The 24,010-nt window shown below is 46.2% G+C and overlaps 1 protein-coding gene across 5 annotated transcripts in view; it reads left to right on the top strand.

Annotated features, from left to right (window-relative positions):
* Positions 1-24,010, top strand: part of OVCH1 (ovochymase 1) — a 37,883-nt gene that overhangs the window by 3,944 nt on the left and 9,929 nt on the right. For 4 of the 5 annotated variants that reach the window (XM_038173087.2, XM_038173090.2, XM_038173092.2 and 1 more), the window contains 21 exons: positions 2,140-2,312; positions 3,757-3,852; positions 4,892-5,046; positions 5,556-5,748; positions 6,651-6,771; positions 7,371-7,504; positions 8,350-8,490; positions 8,663-8,793; positions 9,800-9,893; positions 11,556-11,684; positions 12,156-12,224; positions 12,680-12,860; positions 13,256-13,328; positions 13,989-14,184; positions 14,293-14,447; positions 15,279-15,435; positions 17,191-17,298; positions 19,413-19,634; positions 22,525-22,650; positions 23,057-23,195; positions 23,825-23,967. In XM_038173087.2, coding sequence (XP_038029015.2) covers positions 2,140-2,312; positions 3,757-3,852; positions 4,892-5,046; positions 5,556-5,748; positions 6,651-6,771; positions 7,371-7,504; positions 8,350-8,490; positions 8,663-8,793; positions 9,800-9,893; positions 11,556-11,684; positions 12,156-12,224; positions 12,680-12,860; positions 13,256-13,328; positions 13,989-14,184; positions 14,293-14,447; positions 15,279-15,435; positions 17,191-17,298; positions 19,413-19,634; positions 22,525-22,650; positions 23,057-23,195; positions 23,825-23,967 — 2,936 coding nt within the window. The remainder of the gene's footprint in view (positions 1-2,139; positions 2,313-3,756; positions 3,853-4,891; positions 5,047-5,555; positions 5,749-6,650; positions 6,772-7,370; positions 7,505-8,349; positions 8,491-8,662; positions 8,794-9,799; positions 9,894-11,555; positions 11,685-12,155; positions 12,225-12,679; positions 12,861-13,255; positions 13,329-13,988; positions 14,185-14,292; positions 14,448-15,278; positions 15,436-17,190; positions 17,299-19,412; positions 19,635-22,524; positions 22,651-23,056; positions 23,196-23,824; positions 23,968-24,010) is intronic. The other variant, XM_038173088.2, reaches the window with a different exon arrangement.

The following is a 24,010-nucleotide window of genomic DNA, read 5'->3' on the forward strand; positions in this document are numbered from 1 at the left end:
TGCTACCAGGGCGTGGGAGATCTGTGCCACCACGATTCCTTTTAAATGCCTGTATTGATGATTTTAAGAGCTCTGTCTCTAAAAGACTCTGCTGGCCTGAGCAAGCACCCAGAGAAGCATTTCTGAGACAAGAAGGAGCAGCAGTGTGAAGCTTCCTGGTAAAAGCAGCTCCGGCATCTGTCCTGCTTCTCATAGCAGTCACTGGCTTCTGTACTTCTAATGCAAGACCAACTTTACAGACTTTACAGGTCATGCTAAAGACCTCTTAATGGGCAGGGACAATGATACGTGACACCTTTGCCAGCCCTTTTACAATCCATTATACTGCAGTGGCAGGCCAGTCAGTTTCACATCTGCTTCTTACTGAACTTTAGCATCACTTCTGAGGACTGATGTTGAATGATGACAAAGTTGCTGTGGTATAAAAATTTTAATGGGCAAGATTAACCTTGATAACAAGACACCTGTTTGCTCCTTTATGCAGTGAGAAACTAGCTGGTGCTTCTACTCTCAACAGTTACGCTGCTAATGCTGTTCCTGTGTTCCCATCTACTGTGGGATTTGCACTGCCAGGCTGTTCTGGGTGCCAGAAATTGCTGGGAAATGCAGCAACTTTCCAGTTTCAGTAAACAGTCCCTGGAGATTAACGAACCTACTGACACAGCTCAGCTTACTTATGTCTGGAAGTGATTAGAAAATGAGAGGAAGGGCTTTCCTAGGTGAAAATATAGGTATATCTTAATTTACTGGACAACACCGAAGCAAAGGCTTGCACTGAACACCTCCACCCCCTAATTCCCCAAATGCTTTGATTCTGAAGGCTTGGTGCTACACTTGCAGGCGGGCAGCTTTAATGTGTGTACCTGCCAGGCTGCTTGGATTTGCCACCTCTGAGGGCTGTGTGGCTGAAATAGCACGGTGTAATTCACAGCAGTCAGACTTTCATGAAGGGCTATAATGCCATGGAGATTGTAGAGGAGATTGAGGGCAGGTGGTTCAAAAAACCCACAAAACTACTATAAATCAGGAATAAATAGGCTTCAAAGCTCTTGTCTGAGCACCGAGGTTTTTTGGACTCCCAGGTGAACATAGGCTGGGGAAAAGAGGCGGTCAGTCCAGGTCTGAGTTTTGTCCTGTTTCATAGTGCAGGCAGACCTTTTAATCAGCCCTAATTGTGAAGATCTCAAGACAAGCTTGCTGTGGTGTTGTACCCTGCACTGTGGGTTTGTAATGAGATGCTAGCAGCTGAAACAAAGATGAGGTGTATGGCTCCTATGGGTATTCCTGGTGGTGCCCGCTGCTAGATCTTTAAGTCCAGTTCATGTGTCCCATCAAGTCAATACTGTCCCACCCCGCAGCTTTCAGTGCACTTGCTGTAGTACCAGAGGTGCAGTTTCTCTGCTGTCCCTCTAGTTACTGGGTATGACAGCTCTGATAGCGTAACTACCTAACTGCTAAAAGACATACTAAATGGCTTTGACTATGCTGGAGCTGATTGCTCTAAGTCTAACTGTGACAATATATTGCTTATAAAATATGCAGAAAACTGTAATGGGCATACACTTGTCTAGCATTAATTTAATCCATGTGTAGCTGCCTGAAAACATCGTACAGCTCTTAAATGCCTGCCTCTGCTCATCTCCTGAATGCACAGATAACAAAACTAGGATGGAGGATTTATGGGGCCAAAGCTACTCTGGCATTTGGTTCCCATTGCTTTTGAGGCTCCTCATGTGCCTTTAGGATGCTGGGCTGCTGGTAACAAGGGCTGTGCTTTGTGTTTCAGGGCTGAAACCAGTGGGGAGGTTGGGTGAGGCCCAAGGCAACAGATACTGTCCTTTTTCCTGTCCAGGCTGGCTGCAGAGGAATCTGCTGGGACAACTTCTGGCAGCTCTGTGCTGGCTGGGTACAAACAGTGGCTTGATGGAGAACAGATGAAACAAGCCTGTTCATCCATTTAAAAGTCCATCTTTTCCAACTGGAGATCAGTGAATCCTCTGCGTGGCTGCTGAAGTGAAGTCAGCCCAGCTGGAAGCCCGGTTCCCAGCGCAGGAGCGTGCTGCAGGGTTGCAGCACCCATGCCTGACTGGGACCTTGCAGCCCTCTCCCACATCATGTTGGCACTGTTTTTCCTATCAGGAAACTCCTGAAGAGCCTAGTGGTGACAGTGGGGGAGCATCACCTCCAGCGGGTGGACAGGCAGGAGCAGAGCATCCCCGTCTTGCATGTGTTCATCCACCCTGGGTTCAACCGGCTGCACTACATGGACTGCGACGTGGCTGTGCTGCACCTGCAGCACCCAGCCCGCCTTGGTAAGTGGGAGCCCCGGGGGTAGAGGCAATGTGGTGAAAGTCCCGTTGGTTTTGCCTTTAATTCTCATCAAAGTAACACAATCAGATTAACTCTAGTCTAATCTGAAGGGACTTTAATTGTCACGAAGTTTGTCCCTTGGATCAGGGTCTGTGCTCTGAATATGCCCGTGTCTTCCTTGTGCACCAGATTTCCCTGTGTCTTTGTGCTCCCTTCATACAAGTGGTATCAGTGATGCTTCCTCCAGCCCTGCTGTGCTGATGCTGGATCTTGGTGAGCTGCTGGAAAGCCGTCAGCTTCCTCTTGGCCGTGACCCCCGGCTGTTTATTGGCAGCAGGCTGCGAGGGGCCTGCCCGCTGAGGTGCAGACTGGATTAAAACCTGCTTGCTGTAAACACTTCTGCAGGCAAAGGCAAAGCCTCTGGAGATAATGTTAGGGCCTCAGCATTAGGAAAGTAGTGCAAATCTCCCTTCCTACGCTCTTCAAAAGCAGTTCCCTGAGCTATTATACAGAGCTCTGCTGAGTTACAGCCAACTGGCCATGCCAGACTGTGACCATCAGATGGCAGATCAGCCAACATAAAATAACCTTCTGTCACTTCTCAGATCACTGGCTCGGATGCTGGTAGTCTCACATTTTGCCTGTAATGGCAGGAATATAGGAAATAAGACCCAAGAAACATTTGTTTCAGGGCTCAGGCATCCTGACACTCCTTCAGTCTGAGGAAGGCTGCTGGAGGGCTGCCTCTGTGCCTGTACTGCAGCTAAATTGGTGTCTGTAAGCATGAACTGGGCTCAACATCATCCAAGCCCTATGGACAACCCTTGAAGAAATGACAGGGCTCCCTGCCAAGCCCTTCTGAAGGCTGAACGCTGCCAGTGCCCCTTCAAGGCAGCTAAGGAGAATTGTGATCCATTTCTCTGCTAATGACAAGGAAAATCTAGCCAATACATGCCTTGACTGTAATGAGATAAGCCCTTCAAGTTTCTAATGGCCTTCATACCTCCTTTTCTGATACTGATCAGCACTGGTCCTCACAGAAGAGAATGATATAAAGAATTCCCCAAGCACAGCCCTGTTCTCATGCTGTGCGAGACTGTAGAAGTAATGTGCTTTCCTCTTCCCTGTTCTTCCCTATCATGCTGTTCACCCTCTTCCTCTTTTGTCCCCTTCCCAAATATGCTTCTGCTTAAGTTAACATTTAGTGGCAGCTAGCTACCTCCCTGAACTTTCTGAATGTGCCCTGTCTCAGTACAAACCCATTCACACGTGATTAACTTCAGTTTGTATGTCTAGTTTATAACCACCCGCATGTGACTGCAGCATTTTGGGAAGGGGAAAATATGAAACAGTGCCACAGGAAGGGTGCTGTTTGTACCTGTAAACCAGATATGCTCCTGGAAGCGCTGAGTTTGTGTGCTCATCTGTGCACTCTCTCCTCCACAGGGGATGAGGTCCAGCCGATCTGCCTTCCCCACAGGGATGAGGACTTTGAGGCTGGGACGCTGTGTGTGACAAGTGGCTGGGGCAAGGTGTCTGAGGGTGAGTGAACTGGCAGAGCCCCCCGGTCACAACTACAGGAAGGATGGGTGGTGAATAGGGGAAAGGAGATGTTTTGTTCCAGAAATAGCAAGGCAAGAAAAGGTGACTCCTGTCAGGCGGAGAATTAAAGCACTCTGTTGCTCATCAGGGCTCTTCTGCTTGTCACTACCATCACCTGGTAGAGATGTGCAGATCAGCATTTTCCTGCAGCATGGGACCTTGGAGCTCATTAGCAAAGGCTGCACTCTGCAGTGCTGCTGTGCATATTCATGCACGTATATCAGAGCCTCCTGCAAGCAGAACTGTCCTTACAAGGAGCTACAAGAGTGGGAGTAGCTCCTTTGTACTTAATACATATCTCCTCCAGATATCAGGAAACTGTTCTCTCAAAAGAATTGCAGTTGCTTGAGTTTTGGTACATTTTGATGGAGATGAAAATGCCTGAATAGATAGGTACAGGAGTTGCTCTTGGTGACGCTTTCTCTGAAACCCTTCTCAGGAGCCCAGGGTGCAGTGAAACAGTTGCAGCAAGTGGCTGCTGCTTTCCCTCCCCAGCTCAGTTGCGTTTCTACGTCCCTGTAGTGTGGGGCTCATTCACAGTAGAGGATATGGACATTTCCCCCATGCCCAAGCACACCCTCTCACTGCCAGGGCTGGCTGCCCATGCCAGCAGCTAGCTGAGGGCTTTGCCCTGGCCCTTGAAAGCCTTCAGCCTTGTAGTAGGGCACCTGGGAGAAGCAAGCAGTGTCTGTTTGCCTGACCACCTGAGGAGTGGCCTTTTCCAGCCCTGTTTTGGGGCACTCTTCTCTGCATTGGCGGGTGGCACACCAATGTGTTACTTGCCTAGCTCCGTGTCTCTGCTAGGTGATCCCAAACTGCTTCAGGACATCACTGACCCAGGCAGGTGACCAGTGCTGGACCCCTGGCCGCTTGTGCGGGGTGTTGGGATGGGGTGGGTACAGCTCCCGGGGGATGAGGGTGCTGCCCAGAGGGACGAGCTGTCCTGTGGGTGCTGGACATGGCCTGGTTGCTCCCACAGGGGCTGGGGCGCTGGCTCCCGTCCTGCAGGAGGTGGAGCTGCCCCTCATCGACAGCCCGACCTGCAGTGCCCTGCTGAGGGCCATGGACCTGCCGCCTGTGCAGGGCTCCATGCTGTGCGCAGGATTTCCTGATGGCGGGAGGGATGCCTGCAAGGTAAGAGCTCCTCCACTCCGGCTCCTGCTGGGCAGCAGGCCCGGCCTGCCCATCTGCAAGCCTCTGGGGAGAGAGGGAGGCAGCAGCAGTGGTGGTGCTGTCAGCTCTCTGCTGAGCAAGGGCTTTCCAAGGAGCTTCAGGGTGACAAAGGCAGGAGGGATCTCTTGATGGTGGGATTTGGGGAGCGGGCAGGAGGCTGAGGAGTGTTTGCTGTCTCGCCTGGTCCTGCCCTGTGCATTGCTAAAGGCAGGAGCTCCACCTCAGCATCCAAATGCCCCCGTCCTGCTGAAACCAGGGGGGACCTCAGTGAATTGAGCAAGGGAGCCTGGCTTGGGCAGTGCTACCAGGAACCTGCAAAGTAGGCAGATCTCACCTCTTTGAGGTTTTCCTGTGATGGGGAGAAGCCAACAGGGCTGTGCTGGCTGCTGTGGTGGAGCTGATCTGTCATGCAGCACCTTCAGCTTGCTGCTGCTGGCACAGGGGAACATGGCTCCTTTCCACCCCACCAGGGTGACTCTGGAGGGCCCCTTGCGTGTCTGAGGACCGGTGGCACCTGGACGCTGGCTGGCGTGGTGTCCTGGGGAGTCGGTTGTGCCAGAGGATGGGATGCCAGCAGGAGAAGCACCACAGCCCGAGGCTCCCCGGGTGTCTTCTCCAGGGTGGCTGCACTCATGGACTTCATTGCCCAGCACATGGCAGCAGGTAGGTATGGGTATGAGTACCAGAAGGCTCTTTCCTCTTCTATCTGCTCAGCACCACAGGGATTCGTGTTGTCCTGCTGCTCCACCCACAGCACTTCTCTTTATTTTCCAGCTGATGCAGCAGCAGCAAAGTTTGTAAACTCCCTTTGAGCACTAGCCAGCTCCAGACCCAAGCTGCTCTTGTGCTCCTGAAACGTCACACGGGAGTGATGGGGGTGTTGTCCCCTAATCACACAGCTTTGAATGCATGTGGGAAGAGGTGTGCTATATTGATTGTAGCGGCTTATCACAGCTGCCTTTTAGAGCCAGGCACAGGTCTGGGCACACGCTCCCTGCAGGCCACTTGTATTTTCCTGTACGGATGATTATAGTGCTCATGCAAGTTATTAGGGAGATGCTGTTATTTCTGTCACAGCCATCAGAGCTGAGGTGTTGGTGTTAACTAATACCCAGCCCATTATGGCTTTGCTAGGGATCCTTAATGGTTGTGTGTTCAAAGGGGGGCTGTCTGCAGCCGAGGATGTGCCTTTTAATTGGGAACAATAACTGCAAGGAGTAGAAGCCACGTGGCTACAAAGCAGCTGCACAGGGCTCTGCAAAGCAGGGCTATCGGGATCCACATGGATCAAATGCCCATAGAAAATGAAGGACGGAACAAAACGCTGCTTAATTAAAAATAAGCTTGGAGCAGGCACGTCAGCTCTTAGCAGGGTGAATGAATGCAGGCCCAGTGTGTTGGCAGCACGAATCCTGAAGTGCTGGAGGTTTGTCAGTAGGATTTTGCGGAAGAAATTTAACTTTTGAGGCTTCTTTCAACTCTGTCAAGCGCTTCTGGTTTGAAAGAACTGCAGTGCCATAGCCTGTGCCTGGGCTGATAGTGCCACGATGCTTTTCTCTCCCTAGCTGCCATGCCAAGCCCCCTTCCTGTGCCAGACCAGTGCAGTCCCCAAGGCACACTGGTTTTTGGAGAAAGCGGCCGTGTTTGGTACCCACAGTCCCCGGAGGATGACTACCCCAACAACAGGTATCTGCTGGGCACCCACTGCAGCATGGCCCAGAGGCACTGCCTGCTGCTGGCAGTGCCCAGCTCACAGCAGCTCGGTGTTCCCTGCAATGCAAATCCCCAGCTATGCTCACTGGGCAGGGTAGCGTTGCGAGGAGAAGACAAAATCTGTTTGTAACACGGATTCTGTCTGAGCTGTGCTCACAGAACGGTTGTGGCTGGCCAGAGATCTGTTGTGCCCTTTGTGGTGCAGCCGTATCCGTGTCAGCTCACACAAAGAAGCTTTCAGCTCTTGCAAGAGGCACAGAAATGAGATCAGCTGAGCTGGTGGTGCCATTAGCACAACACAAAGTTGTCGCTACTGACCACTCTCCACCTAGTGCCAAAGAAATTCACAGCACTCTTCTACTATTGGTAACTCTTCTCAGATGATGATGATAATATGATAAGTTTTATTTTTTTTTAAATAACATTACCAAGTGGAGTTGGTGACTTCGGTTGTCAGCTTCTGGTGCATGCTTGCAGGAAAATAGTTGCTGGAGGTTCCCAGCCCAAAGGGGGACTGACCAGGGCTAGGCTCAGCCAAGCAGATATGTGCCTTTACTATTGCTTGCTTCTAGCCTGTGCACCTGGAACATAACAGTGCCGGAGGAGAAAATCATCCTGATATACTTCACTAAATTAGATGTAGAGTACCGAGTTGGATGTGACTGTGACTACGTGTCCCTCTACTCAAGCAGAAGAGAGCTGATCAGTAAGTCTGGGTGCCTTAGAGATGTGAGGGGAACTGGGTATGATTTCTTCCATTCATTGTCATGAAGAACAGCAAATATGGCTTTGAGAAGCTTTTTTTGTGCTATGAATCTAACAAGGCAGAGGGGCCAAATGAAGTGGGACTGAGGGACGTGTTCATATTTGTGTTTGCTTCTAGTGTACTGCGGTGGGCTGACATATCTCAACAGTGTCTTTTAGCTGCACGTAATTCTTTGTGCCCTGCCTGCCTTGTCTCCTATATACCTGTTTTGATCCTATGGACCATGGGTAGCAGAGAAAACTGAGCGTTTAGCCTTGTTTGGCTGGTGCATATCCAGGTGACTTTCTGATGTGCTAGCACTGCCAGCAAGTGTGTTAGAGATGCCTCTCAGAAAGGCTACTTGTTTCAAAACTGGTTATATGGCACAGCAAGCATACAGATTACCAAGTAATTGTAGAGGTGAGACCAAAACAGAAGGGACCCCTTGTCCCTTTGTAAAGTGCTCTTAGTACTGAACTGATAAATATTTCAAGTAAATACTGACTACTTGTCCCCTCTTAGTACTAATGACCATGTGCTAATAATAGCCTAACATCCCTAGTCCATGCAATTCATCCTCTAGAAATACTCGGTTGTTCATGCAGTTGTTTTGGATGAAGTCCCATCTCTCCAGTTTTTCTCTACAGCCTCTAAATAATTTATAGGTAATGAAGGCTGAACCGTCTCTCTGTTCAGTGTGAGACGAGACCTTCATAATGGGATCCAGCTTAATGAATCACTGCAAGATTTGCCTGAATAAATGTGTGCTCTGTTCACGCTTACCACCAAATCCTTGTCTCCCTCAGGCAAAGTCTGCGGGAACGTGTTCCCAGCCCCTCTGCTGATAGAGTCGGACCAGGCCACCATTACATTTGTTTCTGATGGGAGCAATGCTGGCCGTGGGTTTGAACTCACCTTCACAGCTGTCCATAAGGAGTCTGAAGCAGGTGACCTTGCCTACGCTATAGAAACTCCTCTGCTCTCCTTTCTGAGCCATTTAAAATGAAAAGCTATCCTCTGCGTGCCTGGCAACCTTAAAAATCTAGTTGTTGGTGTGGGTTTATTAAAAGCACTGTGTAATCCCAGCTGCTAAGCTGTCTCCTTCTCACTGTGTTGCAGGTTCAGGCTGTGGGAGTGTTGCAATGCTGGAGGAAGAGGGGAAGATTGATTCTGCAAACTACCCTGGCTTGTATCCCAGGAACACCAAGTGCCACTGGCTCATTGAGGCTCCGGTAGAGTATGCTGTAAAGGTAATAAAAGGAGAAACTGCACTTAAACCTCTGCACTGAGAACAGTTCAGAGGAGTGATTCAATAAAATCCTGCTAGAACATCTGTGACACGCAACACTGTAAATTGTAAGGTTTCCAGGTCACTGACTCTTCGCAGGGCATATTTTGTCAATTAGGCATCACCTCTGAACTTGTGTGCAGAGCTGCGGTGACTGTTGTAAGTGCTTCAGGTCTGCAGGCACCGATACCATCTCTGCATAGCTGTACCTTGAAGCGCAGCACGGAGTTCTGGGGGTAAAAGGGAGGTAGAGCTTATGTTGCAAACAGCCAGCTTTTTCCTCACGGTAGTGTCAATACCCCCAAGCTACTCCTTAGCCTTATACCAAGATGTTTGCTTCTTGTTGTGCATAGGCTGTGTGTAGTAGCTCCCACTCATAGTAGCAGCATCTCTGTAGTTTCACTGCATGTCACTGTTAGTGTGCAGCAAGCATCCAGCTGAGCACGTCCCACAGTGCCATCTTACATTGTTCAGAGAAGCAACTTTCCTCCCCTGCTGCCTTGGCTAAGGGGTGGAAAGCTATATTAAACCTAGTGATGCTCAAGGGTATGAAAACCTATTTTTTGGGTTGCTACTGCTCTGTTACTGTGAGAATGTGTGGTATGGATTAAAAACAAACCAAACAAATCACCCACTCTCCTTGCTTGAAAGAGAAGCTCTTGAAAGGGCATTCCACGCGGAACACTGACCCTTCAAAAGTACAAAGCAGCAGAAATCCCTGAAGGCAAAACTTAGGCCAGATGCATCCTCTGCAGTCCTGTCTGTAGCCCTGCACAAGGGGGGGCAGTCAGCATCATCATGCCAAGATGGCCCACAGGCCGTTTTGATGCAAAGCATGACGCCTTTGACAAGGAAAGCCATGCCCAAATTCCTAAACGTGACCTTTCTGTAGCTCCAGGTTAAGAAGGCTAAGTGCTTCAGCTATTACTCCACTCCTGATGTTTCCCACTTGCTTGTCCTCTTTCCAGCTGGAGTTTGAAGACTTTGCCCTTGAATTTAGCCCAGGCTGTATTTATGATGCAGTTACTGTTTACAGTGATGCAGAAGAGGAAAACCAGCTAGGTGAGCATGAATACTCTGTTTCAAATTAGAAAAAAGCTTTTTTTTTTTTTTTTTTTTGCTTCTGTCTTGCCCACCATGGCCAAGTGTACTGTTGGCACAGGAGATCCCATGTTCTGGTTGAGGCTACACATTGCCAAGGACACCAAGGCTGGTGTTGTGGAGCTGGGTGCAGGGCTGTGGTTCATGTCCTGCTGCAGAACCAGCAGAGCACACAAGCGTGCTGCTGGATCAGATCTCTGCTCTACATTTCTATCCAAAGAGAGCAAGAGCAATTTTGCTATAAGATTCATTAAGAAGATAAATGTTTAAAGTAAGGCAGAGCGAAAGCATGGCTGTCTATTGATGTCTAATTCCACTGAAATGGACATGAATTCTTTATGAATTCAGCTAATTTTGTTGAGATTTCATTAATGAAAAATTGCTAACCTGAGGCATAACTTTCCAGTGCTTTCAGAAGGAAATATTTTTTCTAATTCTTCACTTTAAATCTGCTTCAGTTTTATCAATATAAAAATCTTTAGTGAAATACATGTTCTTAATTTTCTTTTCATGAACATCTGTATTTCCAGATGTTCTTCCTGCTTGGACTAAATGAAAGCATGTTGTAACACTCCAGCTTTTTTTTATTTTTTTTAAAAAATCCAGGCACCACACTTAGTTTATCAGAGTGTATCTATTAAGGTGAAAAGCAATGTGGTGCTCAGAAGTGAAGATATTTGAACTAGATTCTGGCTAACTCTTTATAGACCTGTATGTGAGCCAAAAGACAGGTGATGAGGAGATGGTGCTTTTTTAAAAAATAAATAAATAAAAATAAAAAATAAGCTGGGTAAGAGACTCAAGCTGTCCTGTATTTGCCAATGAAAATTAATCTTTGGCAAACTGCTTCTGTTTTGTCCCCATCCATTTTGTAGCAGTAACTTAGTAATTTGCATGTGTTTACCAAGTGGTGAATAAGTATTAACGTTATAGTTCCATTGAAAAGAAATCTGGTTTCCATTGGAAATACGTGTATTTAAATGGGAGGGAGAAGGCTGGCAATCTCGAACCTGGAATCTTGCAGGGGAGAGCTTTCAGCATCATCCTGACTCATTTCGGTTGAGCTAAGCCTTCCAGCATGGCTTTGCCATAGGAAACTTGGATTCTTACAGGCAATACTCCTTTGGAATAGAGTGCAAGTTCCCTGTCCAGCTGCAGCTATGGGACTTCCAGATGCTATGCGAACTGAGTGCTCTCAAAAGGAGGAGGAAAACTCTAGTAGCTGTTCTCTAGGTCCTCCAGCTATACACATAGACCATTTGGGAGAGGTTCTGCTGGTGCCCCAGAATAGTGGCAAGTAGTCCTCAAGTGGGTTTTCTTTGCAGTGGGGGGCATTCACACTGTCTGTTCAGAATTACTTGTAGTTCCATCATGAGAAAGCTAGGATTGGTTTTGCATATCTGTAACATGATTGTAGGAAATTCTGCCTGCTATTGCTTATGCATGTTACTGACTACCATTGTCATGCAAGTGTCTCTTCTGATCAAAACAAAAACTTCTTCAGGAAGTCTCTGAATACTTAGGGATTTTGTTTTCTAGAAACCTAGATTAGCTAAAGCAACAAGTGCTTGAGGAATGACATTTAAAAATCTTAAGATTATACATGCTTGTTCCTTCCCATAGCTAATCTCTGTGGATTCTCAACTCCCAAACCAGTGCTGAGTCCAGGAAATACTATGCTGGTGCATTTTGAAAGTGATGGGGAGAACAACTTCAGAGGGTTCAGAGCCCGGCTCACCTTTGTTCTTTCTGGTTAGTAGAGAGATGCCTGCTGTGTCTAACAATGTCTGCATCATCTGCATCTATTCTTAGATAGCCAAGCCTATTTCTTTAGCCCAATCCTGCTGCATTGTGTCAAAATAATTTTGAAACAGAATAGATGCTGGTGGCAGATTTCCCTTTCCTGAAAAAGGCAGATGAAGCAGAGTTTTCTTCTCATTTCTCACTGAGAAATGAGATGACTAACTTCTGATACCTGAAACAAACAGCCTTGCTAATTTTGTCATTCTAATATTCCCCTTGAAAATTTCATTATAGAAGAGTCTTGAACTTGGGGGCTAGTCTGCTATTACTGCTCCCTGCTTTCGTGACTGTGCCAGCTACTGCTTGGGGGTGACGGGGGCAGTGGTGAATAAGATCCACCTTCAAGTGGGCCCTTTTTTGAGGGGACAGGTAAGAGTTGTTAATCTGAGTAAGAGCTAACTCTTTTTTCCTCTCTTGTAGAGGAGACAGGAAGAGAAGACTCAGGATTAGCTACTGCACCAGTGTTGCCTCTGAGGGATGTCCCCTTAGGTAAAGCAACTAAGTTCTGCTCAGTCGATCCAGTCTGAGCTTTCCTCTAATGCATAAGGATTCTGCAGCGAGGCAGTTGCTTGCTGACCTCAGGTCCCCTTCTGTGCACCACTTCCATGGACAAAAAGTGAAAGGGAGGTGCACCATCTCTCATTTCCCATACGTGTGGTGTGTTCTCTGTTTGGCCACGTGCAATTCCTGCAGGGAGTGGGGATGTGTACAGGGTGGGAGAGACCTCCTTTCAGTGTCTGAGTCTCGTTTGGTCTCTGAAGTGCTAAACTCCTTAGGATTCCAGCTTTCATCTGTCTGTTTTTCCTTCCCCCACCCATTGCAGACAGGACAGACAAACTTGATCTCTCCTGCTTCTTTGACCTAGATGTATCCCCTCCACGAGGTTATCTAGGAAAACAGAGAACTTCCTTGACAATTTATAACCACTTCTTTGGCTCTTGCAGACAGCTGTGGCCTTCCCCCTGTGACTCCCTGGCAGCTGTTCAAGCGCATTAGCGGGGCTGAGGAGGCCTGTCCTCACTGCTGGCCATGGCACGCTGCCCTGAACTTCCTTGGAGACTACCAGTGCAGCGGGGTTGTCATCAGCCCCACGTGGATCCTGACAGCCGCCCACTGCGTGCAGCTGTGAGTGTGTCCAGTGTGTCCCCGGCCACCTCTGCTGCTGTCCCTGTCCTTTGTGCTCCCCGTGCTCCTCCAGGCTGGAGAGCTGCAGGTCATACTCACACCTCTGTCCACTGTGAGGCTTCCCTTCTGCCCTTCCTCTGTGATGAGTGATTTGGGAGATGGCGATGACTTGGTCTTGCCTGTGAGATCCACTAAAGGTAATTGGGCCGGCTGCAGTCAGAGCTGTGGCAAAGCCAGAACTGATGCAGTGCGTTTGTCAGGGTGAGAAGCTCTTGCTCAGCAGTCCTGGGAATAAGTGACTAATTAGAGAAGAGCCAGAAGGGATGTATGACTGCTGAATAAGGAAGCTGTATGGCTGACTGTAAGTAGCTCCAATGTTTGCTTTCATTATACAGATCCAATAAACCCTTGCACTGGACTGTGACAGCAGGAGACCATGACAGAGCCCTGAGAGAGTCAACAGAACAGGTAAAAACAAGCAATACCATTAGAAATGTTGACTTTGATATATTTGCCCTTATCATATTCTCAAAACAGATCTAAGTCCACAAATAAAACTGTCTTGGCTGCAAGACAAAATGACCAGTACATAGCCCTCGTTCAGGGATGAGAAAGGAAATCCAGTAACTTGGTCTTTTTCACCTAACTTGCAGCTTATAGAAGTATGTTTTATATATATGTCTCTTATTACTAGCAGTAAAGACTTAAATCTAGCAGATGACTGAGTGTCCTCAATATCTTATTCTCTCGGTGCTGAGCAATACATCTGTCAATAAAATGGTTGCTGACTCTTTCTTCCTGATGGGGAGGAGGAAGAAATAGATGTGGAAAAAAAAGTGACTCACACCAGTCTTCTGCAATAACCTTCCTGACTTATATCTGCACGATGGAACAGCCATTGCTGTAGGCTCAGGAGGTCTAAATAATACATCCCAGAAATCTTCTCAGCTGAAAAACTGAGAAGCGAGGGATTTTGTCTTTATCTTTAAAATCCTTGCACCTTCTTTCTTTTTCATTAGCTCGGCCATTGCTTAGGGGATTTTTGCCCTCTTTTACAAGTATGCTTTCAGGATGCAGTTAGAAGGCAGCTTGTCCCTTCTTTGCCCTGATCCCTCTGATGTGGTACAGGTGAGACAGGTTAAAACCATTGTGGTGCATCCTCACTTTGACGTGGTGAGCTACGACTCTGACATTGCCCTGGTGCAGCTGGACATCCCTCTGGAGTACAATGCTGCTGTGAGGCCAGTGTGTCTACCCAACAGCACAGAGACGTTATCTTCCTCTTACCTCTGCACTGCATCTGGATGGGGCATCACTGAAGAAGGTGGGACTTCTGATTTTTGCATGTTACCCATTATAAACAGAACATACTCTTCCATCTTTTGTTTTATTCTTCTGCCCAGATCTTACCTAGAACTTATTTCCCAAGCAGATGGGGGCCAAGCTAAGCGACTGCAGCAGATGCAAGTGCCTGTGCTTGAGAATGAAATCTGCGAGAGGAATTACTACTCTGGTCACCCTGGAGGGATCACAGCTGGGATGCTTTGTGCTGGCTTTGTTTCAGTGGGAGGCCAGGACCTCTGTCAGGTGAGTTAAAACTAGAGGTGAGCATTCTTGAAGGCATCTCTGTATGGGTGTTGGTAGACCAGCTGGGGAAAGAGGCTGGTGAGGACAGGAGAACAGCAAAGACAGTTAAAACCTCCAACAACCTGCTGTTCCTGAAGTGGGCACTGCTTACGTGAACAAGAGTCAGTCAGTCTGCAGATGCAGTGTGCAGTGTTCCTTGGAAGTGGGACCATAGACTTTAGTATTTGTCTGGACAAAAATGTTCAAGATGCTGGTGGAGGAGAGGACGATCTTCCCTGCACTTCCCAAGTCCCATTTCTTTCTACTGAAATACCTTCTAGTTACTTGCTAATTTTAGCTGACTTGGAACCCCTTTCAAGGCATGCTTTTCAAGGTGATCTGTGGTCATTTCTATTGTTTTTATAAAAACTCTTGTTCAGAGCAGTGCTTGAGAACTAACTAATCTCCCTGAAGTCATGAGGCAAGCTGGTAAGAACAGCTGAGTAAATAAAAGGCAAAGTAATTTACTGAGGCACTGTCAAGCTAAAATGCAGGTTCTGCTCAATACCACAGTCTTATGGTGGACTGATAAATGATGCGTACCATAAAATATGATTGACTAGTGCTCTTTGGTTTTCAGCCTGTGCTCAGTCTTCATTCCACACCAATAAGCAAGCTGTTAAATTAGTCTTTGTTCCAGATCCGGGGTTGAGCTGCCAGCAGCTGTGTGCCCTGTTCTTGCACAGACTTTTTTTTCTTGGGCAAATCTGATCTTTGACAGCTCTCCTTTCAGCTGCAGCAGTGCAGAGGCCAGATGAGAACTGCAAGATCCCTTTGTGTCTTGGTTCCTAGGGTGGTTCTGGTGGCCCCTTGGTTTGCAGGAAGGAAAACGGACCATTTATTCTTTATGGTGTTGCCAGCTGGGGTGTTGGCTGTGCAAGTCCAAAGAAACCAGGAGTCTACTCAAGGGTGAGGATTTTCCTGGACTGGATAAGACTGACAATGAAAGGTGAGTTTTCCTTGTCTAAATCTGAGTCCTGAATATAACTCCGTTGTGGAAAACATTCCAAGTACGTTGAGATTTTTGTCTGGTAGATTTTTACAAGAAAGAAGGAAAGAAATCCAGATGGCTTCACTGACTTCCTGCAGACAGTCCCTTCTTTCTCCTCTTCCTTGCACCTTCCTTGTAAGGGGGGGAAAAGAGCTTACTGGAAATTGGAATGGGACTTTCAGAAGCATAAGACTTGTATTTAACACTTCTGGCTCTTAAATGGAATGTAATCACTGGACAAATACCTTTCTCAGTGTAAAGCAGCTGCTGCTGAAAATTCCTACCAGGCCCATGCTTTGATAGATGGATAGTCTGGGACAACATTGAACTGAACTTGTGTGTGCATGCACATTTGTGCAAGATAAAGTTCTCCAAAAAAGGTACAATGGAAAATAATTTATTTTATGTACTAGTAAATAAGGACTGATATAACAAAAGCGATGGGTCTCTTACAAGGACAGAGGTCCCTGTTATTAAACTGGGGGTGCTCATCATAGAAACGAGGGGAGCAAAATAATATGAAGTACTTCATGTAAACCCATCAATGTCATACTGCTTCCCTGCACCAGCCCTCTCTGCTCCTCATTTCCAGAAGTTTCTTTCCTGCTGAGGTTCCTCAGGCCAAGGTGAACATGGCTTCATAGTTTCATTGGTGAGCGGAGAAATCCCCTCCTTCAAGATGTTTAATCTAATATGATTCAAGAGACTTCAAAGAGCCACTAGATAGCTTCAAGTCTCTCTTTTTCCATGTTAAATAAACTGATTTGTCATTCTAGAGAAATGTTTCACTTTGGCCTTTGGCTCAAAGTAGCTGTGCTGGGAAACTGCTGATGTAAAACATTTGTCTTCCAAGGCTTTATCCCTCCTCCTTCCCTGCCTGCACACATGTACAGCCAAGAATGTAATTCTCCATTTAGTGAATATTTGGGATTGTCCCACAACCTTTCTTGGGAAAGAGCTAGTCCTGGACAGAGTTTTTGTTTCTACCCAGCCTATATTTTATTATATTGTAGCCAGGAGAAAATGGAAGACTTCTGCTAACAATACTTTTTTTTTTCTTGTAGTATAAATAGTGTGCTGTAGTTATGAGCAGGAAATTAAAGTATATGTTAGAGAAAAGTGCACAGTGTGGATAATGCTCCATTCTGGGGTCAGATGAGCACTTGGGCTCTGCTTTGTGCTGCAGCTGTCTGTCTTTCTCCCTCATGGTGCCATTCATAGTCCCGTGTAGACCTAGGAGAAATGTTAGTACAGGTGCTGATTAAGGGAGAACTTTCTTCCTAGCTAAAACCAGTTAATGAAGCAAGTTATCACTTGTATGGTAGCCAGAGCATCCCCACAGGTAAGCTTGGAGCTGGCTGGAGATCTTCCATACCCCTGGATCTGATGCAACTGGCTGCTGACCCTGGCACTCCATAGGCTGTAATGGTTTCTGTGGATTTACTGGAGGTCAGGTAGTTTATGCAGAGGAATTGCTCAGCTCCATTGCTGTAAATTTTTCCTAGAGGTGGAGGCTCTAGTATTGCATTCAGCTTTTTCACATGGTTTCATATGAAAGGTTCAAAAGCCTGAGGGCTTTTTGAGCCAGATGCTGACCACTGGCTCCTTTACTTGACTTTCATACAGGCATGACTGCATATTGCGTGAAGTGCTTGGCCATGATAACTGTTACTGAGTTTTGTATGAAATGAAGTGCACTGTGCTTCTCCTCAGATGCTGCACAGAGCACGCCGTGGGGAACTGATGCTGTACCTGGAACCTTGGTGCAGGAGCAGCCGGTGAAATTGCCTGCAGAGCTACGGGAAGAGGCATCAGCACAGGGTAACTGCACAGTTGTGTGGAGCTGCTGTGTGCAGGAGGCTGCAGCATGTGGTCTGCAGACATTAGTGGAGCTGGTTCAGTTTGGGGAGCAGCTCTGGGTGGAGCTGGGTAACAAGTGAGTCTCCTAAAACACATCTTCTGTATTCTAGACTGAGTTTCTCACGGTAGGGACAATTATTTGATCTCTTGTGCATGTACCTAGCATCACCAGAGCCCTGATCCTGGGTGAGGAGCTGTCAGCTTGTTGCTTTTGAAGCACAGCAAACAGCCTTGTCCTACTGATATGCCTTCCCCCACTGATAAAGCATTTAAAAGTTTCTCTACATCTTATACTGTGATAGTGTTGGAGGAGGAATGATGCCTCAGCCTTGGCATTCTCAGGTTTCTGGGTGGCACTGGCTCTGGCAACAAATAAGTGTTGAGGAGGGGATGTGCAACCAGCACCTCTACTTGAGGACTTGTGATGTAGCCATGGTGTTGGCGTGCATTGTGTGCTTTCCTCTTCTCATTGGCACCCTTGGTGGCGCTGCAAAACCTCACACCACTGAGATAAAAATAGGTCCCCGCAGTGATAAGCTGCAGGAGGTGGGAAAGCTTTCCTTGCACTAGCCCTGCAGCTCCGGCACTGGCTAGATGGAACTGGAAATGCACACGAGGATCTCCTCTGCACTGGAGGAGGCTTATCTCAGCTGAGCTGCTCACTACTGGCTGAGCTCAAACAGTGGCAGGTGCATCGTGCCACAATGACCTGAATCTGGGGCTCACCACGATTGCAAAAATGATTTTTAAAATGTGCCTAGAGACAAGCTCCTGTGTCTCAGCCCCATGGGCTTTACCCTCCTTCCAGATGGCTGCTGTTCCCTGCAGTCCCCGCTGCCAGCACAGGGCCCACGTCCTCCAGCAGTGCTGCATGCAGGCAGGAGCCCTTGCCTTACCCTTGCACAAAGCTGTGTGATTAACTCGTTGCTTTGCAACCGGAGGGGCTCTTCCTCCTCCCCCTCGGTGCTCTCAGCACCCCATGCAGGTACGCAGAGACACGGTGTGGTGTCAGCATCCCATCTTAACAGAGAGCTCATAAATGTCGGTGTAGGAGGAATCGTGCTTAAACAGAATTAAAGCTGTTCTACAGAGGGTCTGACTTGAAAAATTGCCGCCTTGGGAGGCAAACAACCCTATTATACTTGTACTAAAGGGACGTACAGTTCTCATTAGTGATCTTGTTTTCTCTCCTCCTGCTCTTATAACTACTCAGATGCTTCCAAATATTTCCCTGTTGGATTGGTCTCTTATTTAACAAGTGTTGAGTCTGACTGCACTGTGCATGCTTGTAGCTGCAGGCTAAGCACTCTCCTACTGTTTCTGGAGAACTAGAGAATGAACAGACAAAAGCGTAATATTTCGTAACTCTTGTCAAAGGCTGGTTGCAAGGTCAAGGAAGAATAAATAATTATGTAATTTCTTTTCTTCCTTAACACCGAGTGAACATTTGAGCTTGGTAGGCTTCTTAGCATGGGGACCTGGCCAACCTGGTATGTGTTTGTTTTCAGGCATTGATTTATAGCACAGCTCTAAAGTAATCTTCAAGCTGGTCTTCTTTCCTCTACAACCTGGTATCTTGCCCCTTTGCCTACCTTGTGTCTGGTGACTTGTCCTGTTGCCTTAGCCTCAGAGGCCTACTTTAATCCTATGCACTTCCAAAGGTCCTGCAGGATTTAACTGGTCTGCATGCTGGAGTTTAAAGAAATATCAATTTCTTATTGATAGGAACACTCATTATTTGGACAAAATGAAGGGATCAGGTTAAAAAAAACACACCTTAACCCTATGTGTATATATATTTGTGTCCTTCCAGTGACTGCAGTAGCTGTGCTTTTGCTAGAGATATCAGAATATTTAGATTTCCAACAAATCTAGTATTAGCTGTGGAGGTAGAGAGGGAAAGAACGGGTTTCAAAATGTGTGTATGCATGTACACACACTAGAAAACCGTTTTCTGCTACTTTTATTGACCTGCTAGGTTATTTTCGATCATGGGCAGAACTGGCAGGTTTTATATAAAGCTTTTACTGTCTCTTCTTGATGCTTTTATCACTGAAGTGTGTATTTATCTACAGAGTGTGTGTCAGAAGTAGAGCTAGAAGAGCCCTGGGGGTTTATCTCTGCTCCGTCCTCGTCAGAGTATGTGGGAAGCCCAGAGTGCTCTTGGATGCTCCGTGTGTCTCCGAAGGGCATGGCAAAGATTATGGTAAAGCATCTGTCAATAAGAACATCACCGAACTGCCGAGAGGAGTTTCTTGGGATTTACGAAGAGAGTCAAGGAGGAAGAAAAGAGCTAGGTAACAAGTGATACAACTGAGGATGCTTGGTACTAGAAATTTCTCACTTTCACCTGGGACACTTTCAGAAAGGGTTTCCATATCCAACTGAGTGGCTGTGTGGTAGACTTAATTAAATTTAAGACCCTGGGTTGTAAACTTGGCTGAAGCCCTTAATCCCCGTATGTGTGCTGCAATGACCCAGTAGAAGACCAGCTCTATTAGTCCACTAGAGAGTGATAAAACAGACTAGATAGCAATAATCTGTGATATTTCAGTAAATTGGTATAGAAAACTCTTGTCCACGTAAGTGACTTATGATTCCTGCGATAGTGGCAGCTCCTTATTTAAAGTAAATCCCCTTTTCTCCATACTCCCCAAAATCTCTGACATAATGGAATGTGATGACAGTATGTGTTGTATGCATCTTGGAGAGGGAATGAATCATTCTGAAGCTTTAGGGTCTGGGGAACAGGGGTGCGGCTCTTCCTTGCACCAGAAAACATGCTATTTTTCATGTGGAGGGCTGTGGTCTTCCTTGCTTTGACCCTGCTGAGGTACAGTCTGTTCACTGGGATGCTAGTCTACATAAAGACAAACCACAGAATGAAAATAAGAAAATAAAGATGGAAGCAAGAGCTTTAATGCTGCTTACCAGGAAATTTACACTTCTGGAGGCCAGCGTGTCTGCATGTGTGGTTTGCGTTTGTACCGTATGCTGTGCAGTGTGGCAGGGAGCAGGAGCACATCAGTGTAACTCCAGTGAGCTGGGCCTTTTCAAAATGTGTGGAGGGAATGCTTTTTGTTTCCTGTTTCAAAGGATCTGTGTGCAGAGTAGGGGAATAGGAGGAGGAGGGGGGAAAAGTGGAAGAGATGAAACGTAGGGCTTGCTCTTACATCTGTTTGAAATAATACCTCTAATGCTAGCTTTGTCTGCAGTACAAGCTGTGTAATATATAAACAGTTGTGTATACACATAAAGAAATTCAATCCCTGCCTTCACTGTGGTGAAGTCTTAGGAGAGAAGGGAGGAGATCCATGCCTCTGCACTCATGTACACAAATTATGGGCTTTATTTAGCTATTATCATTCAAAAATCGTCGCTGTTCTACATTCTTAGCCATGAGAAATGCCAACCAAGATACCCATGTCTGAAAGGATATAAAAGTAAAAATGCTGCTGCTATATAAACCTGAGAATCCAATTTCATTTTTCTTAATATGGGGAGTTGGTTTACTCCTTCTCCCCCACCATCACAGATCACAGAGTCATTCCAAAAAGGATGTATAAGCACAGAGGAGCATGACAGGTTCCAGGGGTTGGTCTGGCTGTGCACTGGGAGAGACTCAGCAGACTCAAGCTGAAAAAGGGGATGCAGAAGAAAGGTGCTGGCTTCATAGGCTGCTGTAAACGACTTAGAAAGGTTAGTAATTATTGCAACATACAGAGTATTAGTTGGAAGTCGTTAGACCAAAAACTAAATGTGAAGGGGGAAATAATTAGAAACAAATGGTGGGGGGAAATTCATGAAGGTGAGATCTTGCAGAGTTTATATTGGGTGTGCTGACCTGAGAAGATGTCCCTTCTCCTAGCTCTTCAATGAGTTTTTCTTCCCCTCCATCTCCACTCCTCCCCTTGCGTTATTCTGGCTTTCATTATAAATTAAGTTTATATATTGTAGACATTATAAAGTAATTATACAGAAGGTTTTCTCCCGGGCAGGCATCCACGCTAGCATTCAGTTGAAGAGTGGTGGAGAAATCCACCATCAACCTTTGGGAGCCCTTTGGGTGACTTCCAGGGCATGGAACTTATGTTCTCCAAATATTTCCAAAATTAAGTAATGCCTCTGGAGAAAGTCTTTAGATAATAGCTATTCTGTGTAGTCTCTTGTCCTCTTATGTCACAGCAGTGATTAAAAACAAGGCTGAAATGTAGCATGTCATCTAACTCTGAGGTGGAAGGGAAAGAACAGGAAAGATGTGCTAAGAAGCTCTTGGAGTGTTCCACAGCTGTTTTCCTCCAAGAACTTATTTATAAAAGTACACAAAAAAAAAAATCGAGTATGTCTGTTACAGCTGAGAATAACAGTTTAACTATCATAACTATTTATATGCAGGACAGAGGAAAATACTATCAGAAATGGGGCCATCAGTCAAACTTTTCCCTTAATAGGAGTCTAATAGATAGTTCCCTAGAGCATCCTCCAGCATACAGACTCACTGCTATGTAATAGTATTTTGTTATGGCTGGCAGTTTTTCAAGGTTGGGTATATTAAACTAGATTTCTATGTCTATTTATATGCCAACATATTGAAACAGCATCTTTTTTTCTTCACTCCTTCTCTAGAGCTAGCGAGCAACAGAAGTCAGTGGGTGCCTGTCTCTAAACCAAATCTCTTTTTCTGAGGAACCTAAAACATAGACTTGGGCTTTAATGTTGAAGTGAGTTAGAATTCTGGTATGATGGGGAAGATAGAGACTGGGAAATTCAGAGAGCCAAAAACAACCCCAGAATAGTTTAGCGTGCTTAACTGAAAGTGTCTATCAGTGGAGGTGGAATAATGCCAGTTTCCTGTCCCATCTCATTCTCAGTTTAAATGTAAGAATGAACCATTAAGTAGTTTAGCAATCTTTCAGGATGGTTACAGCAAACAAAATGTCTAGCCTTGTAGGTAGACTTCTGGCAGCTGATACTGAGCAATGAACTGCACAAGTCCCTGTTGACCAGCTGTGGGGCACTTCTTGAAGGGCAGGAGCTGGAGTCTGCCTTTGGTTGCATTGAGTAACTCTGAAACATGAGTAGTTCCCCACTTTTCTGCCTTTCCACAGAGTATGAATTTTACTTATATGAGAGATGCTTCTAAAATGTCCCTTCTTACAAAGGTGTTGTGCTTGGATTTGCTTCTAGCTGTGTTGTGTGGTACCCTGATTTCTCCTGTGGTCCTTTGGAGCCCCGGGCCCATGGTGAAGGTGGTGTTCCGCTCCGTCAGCCCCGCTGCTTTCAGCATCGAGTACTTGATGCTCACGGTCCAAGGTACAGTCAAGAAGTACAGCTGCTTTTCCCTCTAATGATGATGAACTGAGCTGTTTGACTGAATCTTCAAGAATGAGCTTGTTTACAAGATGCCCTTATGGAGTTCATGGAGACTTTCCATATAGATGTTCTCCAAGCATGCATAAAAGAGAGCCCTCCAAGGCTCTAGCCTGGGTAAAACTGACTGCGAAATGCTGAAGCTTGAAACATGGCTAAAATTAATTTAACTTTTACAGTATTATGATGAACAAGGTCTGGCTTAGTGGTATAGGAATGTAGTAGTTCTCAAAACTGGTTCATCCTCTAATTGGACATGTCATGTCATACAGGAATTGTCCTAGTCCATGGTGAAAGTCTATTTAATAATAAACCTGAATTTCATGCTTTGCATTCTTACTCCATCTAGGACAAAAACCTGGAAATATCCAGGAAAGTCCCAAGAAGATGAGCTCAGAGCTGTCACGATGCAAGGATGCCATCCTTACAGATAGGGAAGGGAAGATCCAATCACCAGGATACCCCATGAGATACACAAATGCCACCAGGTGAGCACCTGAGTTCTTCTGGCTCTCGGAACTCCCACGTTAAAACCTGCAAATATGAAATCCATTTCATATGGATTCATTTTAATGAATCTATAGATATTACAGCTCCTGTTAGAAAAATAACTGGGCAAGTACCTCAAAAGTAGTCAGGAAAATTGGAGGGGGAGAGGGCACACCAGTACCTTCACTCCAGCAAACATCAGACAAAATCTGATGCACGTGGACAAAGCTCTCATCATAAAGTACGTCAGGCTCCTGAACGTGGCACAACTGAGGGCTTAAAAATGGCAATGCTTAACTGTGTTGCTAAAAGCCTTTTGGAACTTTCATCTGTTCATCTGTTTTCCTTTTCTTTCTCCCTTATTGTGCTTGGGTAGGATAAGAGAGAACTTTCCATTCACAAGGCAATAGCACAGACTTCTGAACTGTTCAAAAAAATTTAACTTCAGAAGTAATGAATAATATGCCTGAAATAGATTTGGACCAGTATCTCATCTTTGACTTCTTCCTTTACATGGGCATTACAATCCCTTTTTGCCTTGGCTCACATTTTGATAGCTATCCCTAGGAAAAAAGAGCCAATTGTAAGATATGCCAGCATTGTGACTTTGTTCTTTTGCTTTGTGCAGCAGCTGCCACTGGAGAATTATAGCCCCATTAAAATCCATTATTAGGCTTGAAGTCCTGGACTTCTGGACTGAAAGAAATCTGTCTAATTGTCATGGCCAACTGATGGTGTATGAAGGATTTGGACTAACCAAAGAGTTACTAGGTGAGAAAGCGCTTACCTTAATGCTGGGGTGGGAGAAACAGAG

This window comes from Anas platyrhynchos, chromosome 1 (assembly GCF_047663525.1).
Source record: "Anas platyrhynchos isolate ZD024472 breed Pekin duck chromosome 1, IASCAAS_PekinDuck_T2T, whole genome shotgun sequence".
In the NCBI taxonomy this organism is placed as follows: Eukaryota; Metazoa; Chordata; class Aves; order Anseriformes; family Anatidae; genus Anas; species Anas platyrhynchos.